The 17,844-nt window shown below is 32.2% G+C and overlaps 2 protein-coding genes across 4 annotated transcripts in view; one reads left to right on the top strand and one right to left on the bottom strand.

The window, feature by feature from the left end:
* The window catches only part of LOC148604802 (uncharacterized), a 33,172-nt gene extending 27,202 nt beyond the window's left edge, over window positions 1-5,970 (top strand). For 2 of the 3 annotated variants that reach the window (XM_088549278.1, XM_088549279.1), the window contains 5 exons: window positions 1,233-1,441; window positions 2,033-2,173; window positions 3,274-3,366; window positions 3,777-3,935; window positions 5,648-5,970. In XM_088549278.1, the coding sequence (XP_088405404.1) occupies window positions 1,233-1,441; window positions 2,033-2,173; window positions 3,274-3,366; window positions 3,777-3,935; window positions 5,648-5,791 (746 nt within the window). In that variant the 3' untranslated portion in view covers window positions 5,792-5,970. Of the gene's footprint in view, window positions 1-360; window positions 400-1,232; window positions 1,442-2,032; window positions 2,174-3,273; window positions 3,367-3,776; window positions 3,936-5,647 lie in introns of those variants that run through there. The other variant, XM_088549280.1, reaches the window with a different exon arrangement.
* A 4,438-nt stretch (window positions 5,971-10,408) lies between these two features.
* LOC148604801 (uncharacterized) lies at window positions 10,409-14,488 on the bottom strand. Its single transcript, XM_088550117.1, has 2 exons — window positions 14,342-14,488; window positions 10,409-12,244 (listed from the first exon to the last, which is right to left on the bottom strand). Exon 2 carries the CDS (start codon window positions 12,237-12,239, stop codon window positions 10,551-10,553), a length of 1,689 nt encoding a protein of 562 aa, XP_088406243.1. The 5' UTR covers window positions 12,240-12,244; window positions 14,342-14,488; the 3' UTR covers window positions 10,409-10,550.
* Between the last annotated feature and the right edge of the window lie 3,356 nt (window positions 14,489-17,844).

The following is a 17,844-nucleotide window of genomic DNA, read 5'->3' as shown; positions in this document are numbered from 1 at the left end:
AGAAGTGAAGAATGTTTATTAATTTATTCTTCATAGACATAAAAATGTTGAGAAAAGTGCTTTTATAATTTTATTCTGTATATATGGCAGTAAAAATAAGTAATAGGGCAGCTTCAAAAGATACAAGGGAGGACCTTATGACCAAGAAATTAACTTTGAATTGCTTTATCAAAAAGAAAATTTAATTAATAATAAGTTAAAAAAAAATATGTAAATTTTGATGATGAAAACACTGGTGAATATCTTCAAATAATGGAAGTGATTTGACACAGTTGAAAATACTGTACATAGGTAATTTTTTTTATTACTTTATAAAAATTGTTGAGTTATTTCCCTTAGTTTGATTTTTCTTATTTAAGGGAGATAACTAACTATGTAAACATTGCAGCATGGCTTCAGGTTAAAATTGTGGTTTTTTTACTCTATGTTGATCAAGTCAGTGTATGTGTTTCTGTACAAAAGATGTTTTTTCATAAATATATGTTTTCATAATGTTGGTATTGTGTACTGTTAATGTGAATTGCTTCTTTAAACTTTGTTTGTATTAATAATTCAATATATATTTGCTTCTGTCTTAAACAATTACATTTTCAGTTAATGAATCTAACTATTTATTTGTCAATCACATCTACAGTTTTTCATAGATATTACATTAGGCACCTACCATTTTAACTGAAGGGATGGGGGTAGCCTGGGATTTGATGTTGGAATAATTTTTTTTTTTGTGGAAGTACTATATTTTTATTTATATTTCAACAGTAACCGAAATCAACATTTCTTTTTTTGAAAATCTACTAGTTATGAAAAAAATTGTTTTTTGCAAAAGGTTAAAAAAGAGATTATCTTAGAAAAAAATTCCTACCACCTGAAAATCAAATGGTTACTGTCTTAATGAAAGTTGTCTCTCTTAAACAAAGCCTGCCTAATATCAGGTCAACTTTCACTGTCTCTTTGTGGACATATCTATGTAAAGTGTTTTCCATGTCATCTATCTCAAAAGGTCCATTTTTATTGGTATGATTGAAATATATTTCAGATATTGCAAATAATGAATTATCGATTAATATACCATGGCTTCCTTCAGTTGAGTAGCAAATTTTCTTAACTACTGACATGGTTTATTCACACTTTCAGGTGACTATTCTTTTTAATGACATCATTTTATGTTCAAAATTGTATAATGACAATGAAGGAAACACACATAATTCTGTTATAAAATAAATCTTTTCCAGAACACAGAAAGTTGGAAGGAAAGATTGCTGTTGTCACAGGGGCTTCTAGTGGAATAGGTCGGGCCATAGCTGAAACTTTGTGTAAAGCAGGTGCCAAGGTAGCATTGGCTGCAAGGAGGATGGAAAAACTTGAAGAAATCAACAAGAAGATTTCAGAAGAGAATGGTATCTGCATTTGTGTTAAAACTGATGTCACAAAGAAAGGGGAGGTAACAATTTTAAAAAAGAGAATTTGATATACAATTATGTCTTGTAAAGTTATGTCAAACCAAAAAACTCAAAATTGAGGTAAAAAAATAAAAAGAAAGTGAAATGTAAATAAACCCTTATTGAGAAATCCTTTAAGGAGTTACTGCCCTTTTAAAGTAAAGTTAAAATTAAAGACTTCTAATATCTCCAGTCTATATTTGTTTTTCTTTTATTTTGCGAAGTTGAAATATAAATGTGATGGCACTTAATAAATTATTATATGTCCTTTCAGAAATTATTGCAAATCTTAAAAAAATTGCAAAGGCATTTTCATGGAATTTTTGTGTGTCAATTATTTACTTTTCTCAATATCTAAGTTTCAAATGGAAATTTAATATTTGAATGAGAATAATACTTTTTGTTTCAAATAAAACACAAAAACTACAGCAATTGTCTTATCATGAATATGTCTTTCCCATTACACATATTCATGTCAGTTGTAACTGAAGACATTGATGTTAAGTAAATGAAAATTTTAATTCAGTTTGATACACAAGCTGTAATAGTGCAAATAAATTCATTCAAATGTGTTTTTATTATAATTTTGACAGGTAAAAGAACTAATAAGTCACACTGAGTCAGTTCTGGGACCAGTTGATATTCTAGTCAACAATGCTGGTGTAATGCATTACACAATGATGAAAAATTTACATGAAGAAGAATGGGAGAGACAGATTGACTTGAATTGTAAGGTAGGACTCATCAATGTTACTCATTTTGAGTGATTGAATTTAGATTGATTAACAAGATCTAATCTTTTGTCATTTGTATTGTTGTGAATGCTGTAAATTGATATTACAAAGATGTGACAGGAGATATTTGTATTTTTTTGTCTTTGGAAGAAATGTTCTAAGATTTAAAAAAAAAATCAAAAGAAAAAAAAGTGATTTTATGTATTGTCATGGGGGCAAAGTTAACTGGCTCCAATGCTCAGAAAATTCATTTGCAATAAGTTGTAGGGGCTGTATGGAAATCATCATGTCTGTCTGTCTGTCTAACCATCTACATTGGAAGCACAAGTCATCTTGTGACTTGGAGACTGTTCCGTATATATTTTTTCAATTTTTCTATGAAGGTTTGGGTTTCACATGTTTATGTGCATTAAATATCATACAACTGATAAAGTTTTCACATGGTGAACACACATTGATCACATGATCACAACAAGTTTGCTCTGTACCTTTGAATATCATGAAAACACACCCTATAAAAACTAAAAAAAAAAAATTGCCAACATTTAAAGTAGCACTGTTACATATAACTTTGATATATTTATAAGGGGAGATAATCCAACTTCCTTTTGTGATACTGCTCATAGTTATAGTTATTACTTCATTTACATGTATTTTGTTGTTGTTTTTTTTTAGGAATGCATTCCATTGATTTATATTGATATCAAAATTAATTGAAAAGACTGAATAACCAAAATATGAACACAAGTGCCAAAGTACACTTATTTAATGAGTTTGAGGACTTTGTTCTTCACTCAAGTTAAATATTCAAGTGTTCTTGACATGAATGATTATATTTTGTTATATTCACAACAACCAGTCTATCATTCTATCTGTAAATTTTCTCCATAATAAATGGCTATTTTCAACATAAATTTTAAATGTTGTGATCTGCAGATTGATATTTGACGTCTTGGGGGGATAAAGTCTGAGAGTGAAATTACCAAATTTATTTTACAATGTTAATTATTGAAAATTTTTACACAGAGAACCTTTGATAAATCCCTGCTATCTCTATGATAATGTCTATTTATTTGATTAATTGATTACTTGTCTTTCAGGGTTTGACTAACTGTATAGGAGCAGTATTAACTGGGATGATACAGAGACAATCAGGCCATATCGTTAATATGTCTTCAGATGCAGGAAGAAAGGTATGCATGACAAAAAAGTTTAATATTTGGTACCATACCCTTGAAAGTACATGTGAATATCTTGAAGAAGAAATTGTTACGGATAGAATATACTCTTCTTAATTAGTTGCTCATGCTTACTAAAATTTTACCCAGAAAAAGGCTTAGGTTTGCAAAGTTTTTGAAAATGGTTCTGGTTCATCAATTCACTGCACGTACCTTGAGAGTATATATTTAAGTTTTGGCCACCTTTGTCATTTGGTTTCATTGAAGCCTTGCTTTATAGAAGTAGCAAGCCAAAGTCAGGATGTGTAAGTGTTGACCAAAAGCTACAAGTATGTTGGCATGAATATTTGATAAATAATGTCAGAATATTGGGTTTGTTTATCATCGAAATGGCAGATTCATTAGAACGAATATTTTTTATTAAGGGATTTCCTGGTCTAGCAGTTTACTCCGGTACCAAGTTTTATGTGGAGGGATTATCCCAGGCCCTGAGACACGAGGTCAGTGGGAGTGGAATCAGGGTAACATGTATACAGCCTGGTGACGTGAAAACAGAATTACTTGCCCATTCCACAGACAAGGAGGTAAATATAAAACATATTTTGATTTTCATGTATTGTGTCAAATTTTGACTATGATGGTATTAATTTCCACTATTTTCAATTCCTTTCTTTTAACTTTCCTGATGTTCTGATATTGTTTTCAAGGACACCATTTTTATGCTCTTATCATAATCTCACTGAGGCTTTCCATTTCACCCATGTCTGTCATTCATCCAATCCTGTAGTCCTTATGGAACAAACAGAATTTATCTGATTTCTTGATATGTAATTCTTATAAAATAGTTTACAGTTCAAGATAAAATTTCATCGATATATTTTTACTTTACCTTTACTAGTCATTCAGTCCTTCCATCCTCATGCAACAGTTTTCCCGCAAATGTTAAGCTGATGTTAGGTACATGTATATAATTCTTTCTTGATGGGTAACAGTTAAACTTAATCATTTGTTCCATTCCATTGATATTAACAAAAACTGTGGTCATTACTCTCATAAAAATTTCATAGATATAACACCTTTATGGACATTTTCTTAAGCCTTTCAGATGTTAATAATGAGTGGGTGGTATATTTGAATCACCTTCTTTTGATGCAATAATAGTCTTGGCATCCAATGGATTGAAGGATGTCATATTTTGTATATGAATTTATATAGATGGGCCATACGTAAAAAATGGTTTTGGCTGCTGCCTCAAATATATCAACTTCCTTTATGAGAATGAGTTTTTCTAATATCTTCCTGTTTTGATTTTTGGTTATTTTAAAGTGTCAGTCTCTGTAAGAACCAGGCAGTGGGTGAAACATGGTATGAAAAATCCATCATTTTGTTAGCGTAATTGGACTAATTGCACCATCAGAATCACGGAAAAAAAGACAATATTTTCCATATCATATTGGTGCATGGAGTTATTATTTCATTGAAATGCACTAAAATGAACATTTCAAGGGCAGATAACTCTGTCAGGAGGCTCATTTTTCTAACATTCTGTTGAAAAATTTCTGAGTAAAGCCAGTGATGTAGTGATTAAATAATGGTATTTTCAAATTGAGAATGTATCCTTTAATGAAAATATATTGTCCGATCAGCGGGGTTTTGACATGCATGTATCTGATTTTTCCCATTTTGCCTGATTCTTATAAACACTAACACTTAATTTGAATGTTACAGATCAAGTTCTAGTTGAAGTGTAGATTTTGTTCTACTCCATATATTTTATTGATTTGAAAATATGGACCTTCAACATTTTTAGAGTATTTTTGTGAATATATATTTCCAACGAACTTTTATTTACTTTTATTTCTTAGATGAAGATTGTTCTCTTAGTATGGTTTATAAAGAGAGAACTTTGGTTATTATACCCCATTCATTTTAATTCTATTATATTAATTGTCTGTGTGTTAAATTTTTCTGTTACAGATTTCTCAGCTTCTATCAGAGGGGATGCTTAATATATATTTGGTATAATGCTTTTGCATGACAACTTGTACTATGTCTCCCCTTTATAGGTTTGACAGATATGTTTTAGTGTGGGTATATTTTAGCAAGATATAGTGTACAACATCTTGTCTTAAAATTTGTGATTGATCAAATGTTATGTTACATAAACTATTGAATTGCATACATTTGCAACAAAAAGGTAACTTCCAGCTGATAAAGACCTCCTTACTTAGTAAATAGCTAGACAAGTACATAGATGATACCATGCTTTCTGCATTTATGATTTTATATTTTTCAGGCACAAGAGAAATATGATGGTAGTAGTTCTTGTAAGATTTTGGAGCCATCAGATATTGCTAATGGCGTTCTTTATGCAGTTACCCAACCTGAATATGTTGGTGTTAATGAAATCCTGATAGAACCTCGAGAAGGTCATATCTGATGGTCCTACATTCCTTGGTTATAGTTATAAGACATTCAATAAATTGTGAATCTTTGCACAAAAGAGACATTATCAGAAATCTGAAACTTGTTAGTTTTATAAATTTAAAGCATGATGAATGTAAACAATCTACCCATTGTAGTTGTCATGGTAACAATTAAAGGTGCTATTGTTTTATATTTATGGTGCCCATGTCCTGGAGTCTAGAATGTCAGTGACCTTATGAAGTGGTATAATTATTGATAAGGCCTGTTTAGCTTATAACTTCGTCCTTTTACAGATGAAACCTGCCTCACACTTTAACAAACATTGATAAAAATGCTTGTTCCTGAATATTTCAAAAAGGAACAAGTACATTTATCATTTATGTCACATATAGAGTGTAACCACTTAAATTTGGCTCAGGTAGAGATATTTATCCATATCCAGAGAGGTCACTTAATATTCATAGCAACCGATCTTTAATGTCACAAGTAAAATTATTGTTTTCTATGTCTGTGTAGTATGCTTTATCATCATCACATGTAATGTAGCAGCTAGCTTCCAGGATGGGTCTTGGATATACTGTTGATGACTGCATCCATGAATGGTATCACTTTGAAGTCTGAGCACTGGAATCCCTTCTTTCTATTAACAAAATGTGATTGCTGTGATACCAAACATTCTCTAAAGTCTTGTAGGATTTTCCCATGATTTGGTTCCTATATTTATAATATAAATACAGGAAATAAGGATTCAATATGGCAATTATATTGTCATCGACTATATTGGCCAAGAACTGTTGTCTATTTATTTTCTTTTTCTGTCCATCTTATTGACCTCCCAGCAAATTAATAGAATGCTTTGAAAACGGAAGTTATAGCCCTTATTCGTCATTCCGACATTTTGTTTGTTGACAGCACTGCACTCGTCCGTCCAAAGTCCAATATAGCTGCTGCATTTGGGAGCCATACAAAAAAAAAAAAAATACAAAGAACACCAACTGAAAAGGTCCAACTCATATTAGCAAGGTACACAATCACTGATTTTGACACATTCAAATACTATTTTTATCCTAGAACAATTATACAATAAAACCCGGTGTCTTCCACAGCAATACAGTGTACAACTCTTGACAGTTTTATTTCAGCAACACCTTCATCTTTAAATAATTAACATGAACATAGTTTTAAACAAACTAAAAATATCAAAATATGTTCAAAATCTCACAAAAATAAGCCACTCTGTGAATAGTAGTTTATTTTGAAATTGTGAATATGTTTCAAATTTGATGTTCACGAGTATATGGCAAATGAATTATAGAAGAGTGCCCTGCATGTAATCATCAGCGCTATTGATGTGCGGAAATTGAAATCACGTCAGTAAACAACCAATAGCAGGGGTAATCTATTTATCTGGTAAAAAAGCTCTCTTATTACACCTTTATACAATTTTAAAAGGTTTTACAACTCCATTAACTCTTATTAACTCAGAAAGCTGTCAGTCAGCTTTGTGTTCATCTACGAAGAAAGTAAAACTTGTTGAAACACTGCTTTATTATTTTTCAAAGGAATATATCTATGCTGCATCAACTGTAACACAAATCATAAGCAGATAATGACTGATGTGGACGTTCTTAAATTGACCTAAGATTGTCACAAAGAAGGGAAAATTAAATGAGCGGGGCAGCACATCAGGAACATGGTTATGATTATACATAATGGGCAACACTGTAAAGAACAACCCCTAGTGATGTCACATTTGTCAGGCTGTTATGACATGTTAGGCACCGACCATTTTATACTGAAAGAGGGGGGGGGGCGTGGCTGGGATTATTGAAAAAAGTATTTCAAATTTGAGCAAAACCATTTTTTTACTCAGCCATGAACAGAAAATAAGATATGAGTTGACTTCATAAGATGTCTGTATTGTACAGGTTTCCGGTTTTACCAGGAATTGGTTTGAACAGATTTGACTGTAATTTAAACAGGAAGTAGGTATGATAGAGCATCTCCAATGAAACCAATTAAAACTTCCTTTATTTAAAATAATACATTTATAGGTAACACATATAACTTCCTTTTCTTTGTAGTATTTCTTCCATATTTTGTAGTTTAATTCAAATGCAATGAGTTGAAACCACATAAAACAAGAACCGGAAAGTTAGAAAGAATTTTCCAACAATAATAAAGCTATAAAGCTCATTTAAATTTGTGTCAATACTGTAAACAGAAGCGTTTTCTGTAAAGAAAAATTGAATTTATTTATTAAGTTTATGTCGTTTTTTGCTGATATCTATATTGGTAAACTAACCAAATAACAGATGACATGAACCTTGTAATACTTTGTAATAACCCTTCAAATCGACCAAGATATGTTACTTGTCAATAAGAATATCAGAAATCAAAACATTGTAAATAATGTCTTTAATAATGTCTTGGGATATTCAAAAAGTTATATAGTTGTGTGAAAAAACGATAAGTAACCAGAAACCATATGGCCAAAATATAAAGAAAGAATAATCAAGGGAACCAAGGTTATAGCAATAATCAAAAGAATGTAATCCAGGGACAAAGACCAGACATGGAAAACAGACATACACAACAAAGATCATAAAGTAACTAAAATCATACATACAAAGTAACAAAAGCAAATGAGCAACTCGGACTCCAATAAAAATTGGGAGCATGGACCAGGTGCACCGGTATGGTAAGCGTCCTCTGTCATCAAATAGTAAGTTGATGTTGCTTGAGTCTGAAATTCAATACCAATATATAGCAAACTCATTTAAAGCTTATATCAAAATAACAAGTGGCTTTGATGAGTAGTGGCAGAAAAAAATGTAACGAAGAAGGTTTGAACAGACGTTTTTTATGTTGCTTTTAAGTTTCGTTTTAAGAAGTTTAGATTTGTTTTGATGATGTTGAGGCGTTATCTATGTGCTTGTTCCGTTTTAAATCATTTAAGAATAATTGCCAATTCTTATAAATCAATTTTAAAACATATTTTTATCTTTAAACATGAGAAAAGTAGCTCTGAATTTAACCGAATAGGGGCGTGTCAATATATTTTTAACCATTGAGATATAACACAATTATTTTAACCAATCAGATTACAGTATTTATCTCAAATTAATTTATTCTGAATTGTAAGTCCCGGCAATTTTGTCGACATCTCATTTTGTAAAACATGTTGATGCAAGGATGTAATCATGGACTTGCTACAAGTCTCTATGTAATATATATTTTATTTGATTAAATATCATTACTGTCGAATATTCACTCACTATCCAGCTGCTGCATTTCTCATTTTTTCCGACGCAGTCGGCATAGTTTCGCTATTTACCCTTTGACCTTAAAGACGCTCTTCCTTGGAAAAGCGAGTCACCTGATCACGATTCTGTTTCCTGATTGGCCAAAATACTGATAACTTATAGTGGCGTTGAAAAAAAAACTGTCTCGAAATTGACATTGCGTGCTACGGGTTATTTCAGGAATGAAATGTTGAAAAGTTAAAGTAAAAAGAAAAAATTGGCTGCGTCGGCTATCTTTTTTTAAAAGATAGTACTTGTTTGTTATTGCCTTTATGTCAGTTTTAATCTTTGATCAATCTGCTTCTTTGTGTAGAGATATTATTCTATTTGGCTTAAGTATTAATCTTTGAGTCAGGCTTATTTGGTATTGCGCAAAGTACGTCCGAATCAGTGTGGACAAGATTAAATTCTTCACCGATTACCGCAGCTGATTTTTTACGTAAGATATTTTTCTTGATTCTTAATATCAATCTTTTACAAAAATTGAACGTATATTTCAAAAGAATCTTTGAATAAAAAATAAAAACTTGTTGAATTCAAATATTTAAAGAAAAAAATGAAAGCATAATGTTATTTGTTAACGTTCTATTTACTATTTACCTTATATCGACATAAACTCGATGTATTGCCTTACTTTCAGTTTAATGATAAATCAAAGCTTCGCTGACAACATTTGAACGTTTTATTAGTCGATATGGTCAGAATTCAACCTCAGATCTGGTCCTCATTCATGTCAAAAGCACTATACATTTTTTTGTGCAAGGAGTTTTATACAATATGTTGTTTCAATGTATAGTGTGATCTTTTTTTAATCAAACATTATCAAATATTATAGAAGATCAACGCTTTTTATTATACGAAAATCTCATCGGTTTGTTATCAACCTATTCTTCTCTTTATCAGAATCAGTGTACAAAACTTTGTATTTCATTTTTATTATGTTGATAGGGTTTCGAACATTCACATGTTTTTGTAGATATTTAAAAGTGTTAATTTTTTTAACAATAATATATTTGTGGTGATTCATACTGTTAAATCTTTTAAGCTTACAGCATATTGACAGACCATTGGAAGAAATTACCGTAGATACTGGGTCTCTAAGAAATTACCGTAGATACTGGATCTCTTTCAGATTGTGTTTAGTAATTGCTTGCTGGAAGTCTTAGTAGGGGAAACCAACGAACCATGGTATACGTATATGTCTATTCTGTACAAGTCTTTAAGGAATCAGACAAATTGTGACAAATCTGACAACATAAGTTTATTAAAGAAAATATAGCACTATTTTATCTCTGCAGCATAGAGATGTGTTAAAATATTTTTGTTACTTTAAAGTTCAATTGCAGTGCAATTCAATAAAACTATAACTCATTTCACCAAAATATGATGGAAAATATTGGCGGAAATAGTCATGTTAAACTGATTACTAGGCTCATATTTTTGTTTGCAATTTATAATATATCATATTTATTTTACATTGAATAGTAATGCGATGCAGTTATAGCTTCCAACTAAAAGCTTTTTGTAAATTTTGTCATAATACAAGCTCCACACTTCAAATGATTTCGTCATTAAATCACCACGTGATGCCTTTAGAATCTCTCTACATCGCTGACCATCAGAAGAAATCACGACGACATTCTTTGTACCACTTCCTACTACATAAATATATCCGTCATTATCAATGGTGACTCCTTTTGGGTCTATTAGTTTTCTTTTATCTTTGAATTCCCAGTGCATTTTACCTTTCATGTCATAGCATGTGACGGTATTAGCTTGATCATTTGTGACATATATCTTGTCATCATGTGATGTGACGTAGCTATTTCCAAGTAGTTTCACTTCAACGATGTTTGTAATGGTTTGGCTTCGGAGATTGACCATTTGAATTCCTAGAGGATGACAAAAAATAATGTGACCCTTGATATATTTCAATCCACTTATACGGGTTAAATGTGGCAGTATCGTATTAAAATATTCTGCTTTAATGTTTATTATGTCGATTCCTCTTGATTCATTTGACACAGCGATAGTGTCGTCGTCAATGACGGCAATATCCATCGAACACTCACGACAGTTTAAGAACTTTTCTGAACCATATATATCTCGCACACGGATTGATTTAGAGCGCAAGTTAGTGAATGCAGCTCTACCATCAGTTAGTACACAACAACCGTAGATTTTACAACCGATGTTATCAAACACTACTTCACACCCAATTTTAATGTCATCGATCTGTTTACGTAGCGATGTTGGGATCATAATTTGGGCTTGATTTTCTCTCTTTCTATGAACGCGAATTGTAGAAGGGAAATTATCATTTTTTATGGTACCAAATTGCTTTGTTTGTTCTTCAAACGTTTCCAATGAATTGTCAATGGAACTGGAAATCTGATGATTTAAACAAGCTTCGCTTTTGAGTTTTTCTTCAAGGGACGCTTTTTCTGACAATAATCGTTCTTTTATCTTCGAGATACCGATATACGTCTGTATGTTGGAGCCATACTGTCTAATGTTTGCTAATAAATCTAAATCTTTCTGAATATTCTCTTCTTGCTCGTCTAATGAATCAATAAACTTGCTTATTAAGGTCTGCTTGATGTCAGAAGAAGAGTGCAACTCTTTTAAGAAAGATTCCTGTATTTTATCGAGATGTTTGTTAATTCTCTCCCTTGTTAGTAGAACTTTTTCTACCATGAGCACTTGTTCGTCATCTAACGCAGTTAAATTAGTTTTTCGATCTTCTCGGATAATTTCAACATTCTTTTTCGTTTCTTGAAGAGAAGATTCGAGATCGTCATATAAATGGGACGACTTAATGTTATGAATGACGTCTTCTAAGTTATCTATTTCCTGACATTTTTTATGACATTGTACGATGCACCTACTACAGCAGGGCGTATCATGTTTCTTACAGAATATTGTAAATTCTTTATCGTGTTTCTTGCAAAACCTGGATACTTCAAGGATAATTTTGGGCAACTTTAGATAGTCCTCTATGGAAATGATTGAATGATTTCTTGAAACTTTGACAAGCCCGTGGTGTTCCTGACAGGCATCACAGAGGCCCTCCTCACATTGCTGACACCAGATTGTGGCGGAGATGGAATGACGACGTAACGTACAAACACCACAGACTGGAATAGATGCTGCCATTCAACCTGAAGAATACGTTAGTTTTCTTTTATATATGATTGAAATTTAATTAGGATGCCATGTTCAAAAGCAAATGAAACAAACCCGAATATTAATTTTTCAAATAGAAACCTTTGCTTGCAAAAAAATAAAAATGAAAAATTGTGTAATCTGGCAATTTTGCCATGCGAAGCTTTCGGATGATGTATTATACACAAAAGCAGTAGTAAAGCTACCACAGAAGAGTAGCAAAGTAAAATACATTAAATATGTAATGTTTTTGTCACAGTTACGTCTACATTTGATCATCTCAATTCCACATCTTTGAAAAGAATACGCTAAAAGACAACTATGATGAAAGTGTAATTTAATACAAACGTAAAAAAATAATAAGGGAATAATAAACAAAAAACAAAAACTTAAAAAAAGTTGTGGAACGAAAAAAATGTCAAGTACATAAAGCAAATAACTGATTTTTTTTAGAGACATCCTTTGATACGACCGGAGATGCAGATAACTTTGTTAGGCTTTCTATAGTAAGTAGCAACATATAGGTCTCAGTATCGTATTAATTTTCCCATAGACTTCTATAGTGAAGTGCATATTTTTAGGATTTTTTAAAAAAATATGTAAATTGATTCAATAAAACTTTCACTTATGTAGCATTTCTAAGGACATGTGAAAAAATAATTTCCTGCAAAGAAAATAGGGTGAGTCCACGAAGATTGGACAGAAAAGTAGTCTTGAACTATAAATAGCCATTTTCCCTACTTTCACTTTCGTTTTGTACTCACCTAACCAACCTTTTCAGTGGAACATTTTTATGATATTATGTTAGATTTTCTTTTAAAAAAGTTCTTCATCTTACAGTGTGATGTTTGCTCTATTTTTTAAGTCATTGTTCATGTCTTTTGACAAAACATTAGTTTGTAGAGAGGCAAAAAGAAAATGCACTATATTTTTATGGCATCCATGTTTTGACGTACACCCGCTCAGGGATATGCAATACGATACTGGTACCTATAGATTATCATTTTGCTCATTTGGCGACATATCTGTGATTCATTTTAAGCCATAACCCCAAAAATTGATCGCAATGTACTTTTGTGAAAGGTATGTTATGTTGCAGTTTTACCGGTTCGTCAACTTACATTAAATTCATTCTCCGAAAACCAAAAATTAACCGACGACAAAGATATCGAGGATATCATATGTTCATCATACGTATTATGTTTGATCGTCAAAAGCCATTCGACATTAAATGCACTTGTCTGGATAATACTTGATAAAAGAATAGTCCTGATATCTGTGTACGAATATGTTTTTGTGTTATAAGTACAAGAGGGTAATACGTCCACATTCTAAACTTTCTATATAGGGTTAGTGCAATATGCCCGTATACAATTTGAGACCCGATCAAAGTAATTAACAAGGTAGGGATTGTGGAGAAAAATGTAAAAACAATATTTTCTTAACCTCTTTTGTCTGTTTTGTCTATTTCAGTTCCATTTCCGACCTTATATGCAACTTTCATTTGTAATTTTAACAAAGATGTGACTTCCTAAAACGTTGTTGAGGATATTCATAAAAATCGTCGACTCGCAAATATTTCCTTTTTTACAAAATTCTCAGGTAAATCTTCACATAAAATATCAACAATGAGGAAGTAACCCCATGCTGTATTTTTTGCCATGAAGAGAATTGAAATGTGGCTTCCATTCTTAATAAAGTACCACATTACATCGGAAAATAATATTCTAAAATTATATCTATTTGTTGTGAACATTCATATCTGTGCAGATGTTTACAATTGTAATTGTTTGGTATTACTTAAATTATACATAAACTATACAAGTTGATAAATCTGTTCTCTAGTGCTTGTTTCAAACGATATTTGTTTGAATTATATTCAATAATCTTGAAGTAATTAATTTCTCCTAAATATTTTTACATCACCTTTGATTAACAATTTAACTATCCAAATGCATTTTTTATCTTTCTAACCAAGTAAAAACATTATTGAAAAATACATTAAAACAAGTGCAGGTATTATCTTACTACTTTTACTATTAGTTTTGTTTTCTGACCCCACCATGTTAAATTAACCATTTTATAGTACTTACATATGTCTTAGTCCTGTATAATGTTTCCTTGAGAATGGCTTTGGTAATCAGTATTAATATCTGTCATGATGATATTAGATCTATCACATGACACATATCATTATGAATAAAAATAAAAAACAGGAAGGAAACGGGCTGTCAACTCTATACACTTCAACAAAGTAAAAGATAGAATAAAGCTTAGATGACAGACATTGAAATATTTCTAAATCATCAACAATGTAAAATACGGAAGAGCGTCTTTAAGGTCAAAGGTTAAAAGAGCGAAAATATAACGACTGCGTCAGAAAAAAATCTCAGAATTTATGAACCATAGAGAAAGATGCAGATGTCCACCCAGTGACATCAGCGAGCTTTAACATTAATATTGGCCAAACCTTTTGGTAGAAAAAAATAACAAATGTTTATGTGAAAGTAAGATAAGTAACGCCATATAATAGATGTGACAAAAAGAAACCATAAATATTAAAAAAAATGTAAAGTAACAAAGAATGAGTTAATGTTTGGGTTAGAGTTATGGTTAGGGCTAGGGTTAGGCTTAGAGATAGAGTTAGGGATAGGGATAGGGTTAGTGTTAGCCTCAGGGTTAGGGTATTAATAGTAGAAAATGAACCAGAACAATACGGATCAGACTTGCAGAACACTAGAGACTGGGATTAGGGTTAGTGTTCAAACAATAAAAAAAAAAAAAACAAACAGAACAAATATTAGGGTTAGGTCTGGGGTAAGAGTAAGAGTTAGGGTAAGGGCTAGAGTAAAGGTTAGAGTGAGAGTTAGAGTCAGGGTTAGGGTTAGAGTAAGGGTTAGAGTCAGGGTTAGGGTTAGTGTAAGAATAATAGAAAATGAATCTGAACAATACAGAAAGACAGAACACTATAAAGTAGTATTAGTGTTAGGTTAGGATTATGGTAAAGGTTAGGGTTAAAGTCAAGGTAAGGGTTAGTGTTAGGTTAGTGTTATCGTAAGGGTTAGGGTTAGAATAATTGAAAATGAATCAGAACGATACGGATCAGATTTACACCAGAGACATTGATTTAGGGTAAGTGTTCAGACAATAGGAAATCAGAACAAAGAATAGGGTAAGGGTAAGAGTCAAGGTTTGGGTCAGTTTTAAAACAATAGAAAAACAAACAGAACAAGGATTAAGATTAGGGTTAGGTTCAGGATTAAGATAAGTGTTAAAACAACAGAAAAAACAACACGAACAAGGGTTAAGGTTAGGGTGAGAGTCTATGGGAAAGGTTAAGTTTATGGTTAAGTGAAAAAGAATAATCAAGAAAACCAAGGTTATAGAGGTAATCAAAAGAATGTAATCCAGGGACAAAGACCAGACATGGAAAACAGACATGCACAACAAAGAACACAAAGTAACTAAAATCATACATACAAGGTAACAAAAGCAAAAGAGCAACTCGGACTCCATCAAAAACTGGGAGCATAGACAAGGTGTACCGGTAGGGTAAGCTCCTCTGCTTTTCTAGAAACACATGCCGAGTTGCTCATAAAAAGTCAAGTCCGGGGTAGACGAAAGAGGAAAGGAAAACTATGACACGTTGAACAAATCAGTTTTCAAAGCGCAGATGGATATACCGTAACGATTCACGAGTTCATGATGACGACCATAAAACTTTTGTAGTGATGACTTCAATCTTGTAGCAACATAACCCTGCTCCAGAAGACTATTTGTAAAATTCGGCCTATGGTTATGTTTAGGGTTGGGGTCAGATGCTGACGTTTGTCTTGGGTTATGGTTAAGGAGACATGACAGAAATTTTTTTTTTAAACATTTATATTTATGAAAACTGAAGTATGTTTTGATGCGAGTATAACAAGCGTTTTCTCATCAGATTTGCGCTAAATAAAGTTAGAATGATTTATTTGTATTATCACAAGGACCTAATTAATATGAATAAATGAAAATCGGAAGTAACTACCATTTACCATATATGGAAGTGCTACGTAATCGGTTCTCAATCTCCATATGGGTGCATTAAAAATGTATACGCGTGTCCGAAAAACATAATAAATCTTCAAAAATAGCTTGTATATATAATGCTGAGTGGTCCAATGATCTGTGAATGAGTCCAATAATCGTGTTTAGAAAGTAAGAAGACTAAAGTTCTTCTCGTTTTCTGTCAACTTTTCATTTTCGTTAGGCATACATCCCCGCGTGGCGAAAACACAACTACTTTGCACACTATTTTTAGTACTGCTGCGGACAGGTATCAAGAAGTGCTTTAGTTTTCGAGTTTAATGGGCCTAGAGGGTATACGGCTATATCGTATGCCAATGGAAAGATAAATCAATGTAGTTTTTGAATATCGTACTTATCAAAGTGAAACATGGTAAAGTTGTCTGCTGTTTTGCATTAATTAGAGGAGGGGTCAAAGATCAATCGACCCCAATACACTTTGATAAGTAATTTAGGTGAAATTAATCGTAGGTATTGGGAAACAAGTAACATGTAAAGATCACATATAAAGAATTTCAAAAAAGTAAAAAAGAACTTTTTCCGACAAAAGTTGACTATTTAATCACTGAACAAAAATGGTTACAGTAGAGTAGAGTGAAGAGTCAAAAGTTGGAGTAGAGAATGGGGAGTCAGAGTCAAGAATCAAGAGCTAGAGTAAAGAGTCGGGAGTAAGGGTCAACAGTAGGGGGTAATAGTCAGGAGTCGCACTAAAAAGTCTAGAGTCGGTGTCAAGAGTTTTTAGAGTCAAGAGTCGGGAGTAAAGAGTCGTGAGAAAGAGTCATGAGTAAGAGTCAAGAGTCAATTTTCAGGGTCAAAAGAAAGAAAGGGGTGTACAGAGCCAAACATAGGCCCAAAATGGGGGGATAGGAGTATGGAAGGAGCATCAGTGAGAAGACTTGCAAAAATAGTCTGAAAAGTAAAAGTAGAATAAAATTTTGTTCTCGGTTGTCGAAGAAGATGGAGGACGGATCATCGATAACAGCAAAGTATTAAATATATTTTTCACTCTATCTCAATGTCACTTCATTTTTACATGACCGCAAATTTTGTAGTTATATATACAAGATGTCCAGAATTCAAAATGATCTTTACAAGAAGGTACAATATGAAACGTCAATTCAGAAAACCTTGACACCTTGGATGCGAGAGAGAGACACTAGCTTGTGATAGATAATAACATGGATGAAGTAAACATATTTATCTCTGATCTCTTTACGAAATATTCTCACCATAAAAATTTAAACGGCATGTTGTTGTTTCAAATCTTTTCAACAAAAAGTAAGTATCACAGGACCATTAGTCTGAATGACCATTACTTGTTTCTGTTAAAAATCCCAGAGACGTATCACAGGCCATGACCATGACCCAAGAAATGTTCCCAAAAAGACAAACTACTTTATGAAATCATACTAGTATGCCACAATCAAACCCACGAATATTTACTGATCGACATGAAACATGGTACTCCCGACAAATTGGGATTGAGATGCAACATTTTCCCATTGGAAACTCAGGAATTGTTCTTGGATGA

This window comes from Perna viridis, chromosome 10 (genome assembly GCF_037379345.1).
Source record: "Perna viridis isolate PV_CMFRI_1.1 ecotype Kerala chromosome 10, ASM3737934v1, whole genome shotgun sequence".
In the NCBI taxonomy this organism is placed as follows: Eukaryota; Metazoa; Mollusca; class Bivalvia; order Mytilida; family Mytilidae; genus Perna; species Perna viridis.
This window is presented reverse-complemented; position numbering and strand designations above follow the sequence as displayed.

Coding starts and splice junctions, on each gene's coding strand:
- LOC148604801 (XM_088550117.1), bottom strand. CDS start 12,239: ATGGCAGCATCTATTCCAGTCTGTGGTGTTTGTACGTTACGTCGTCAT.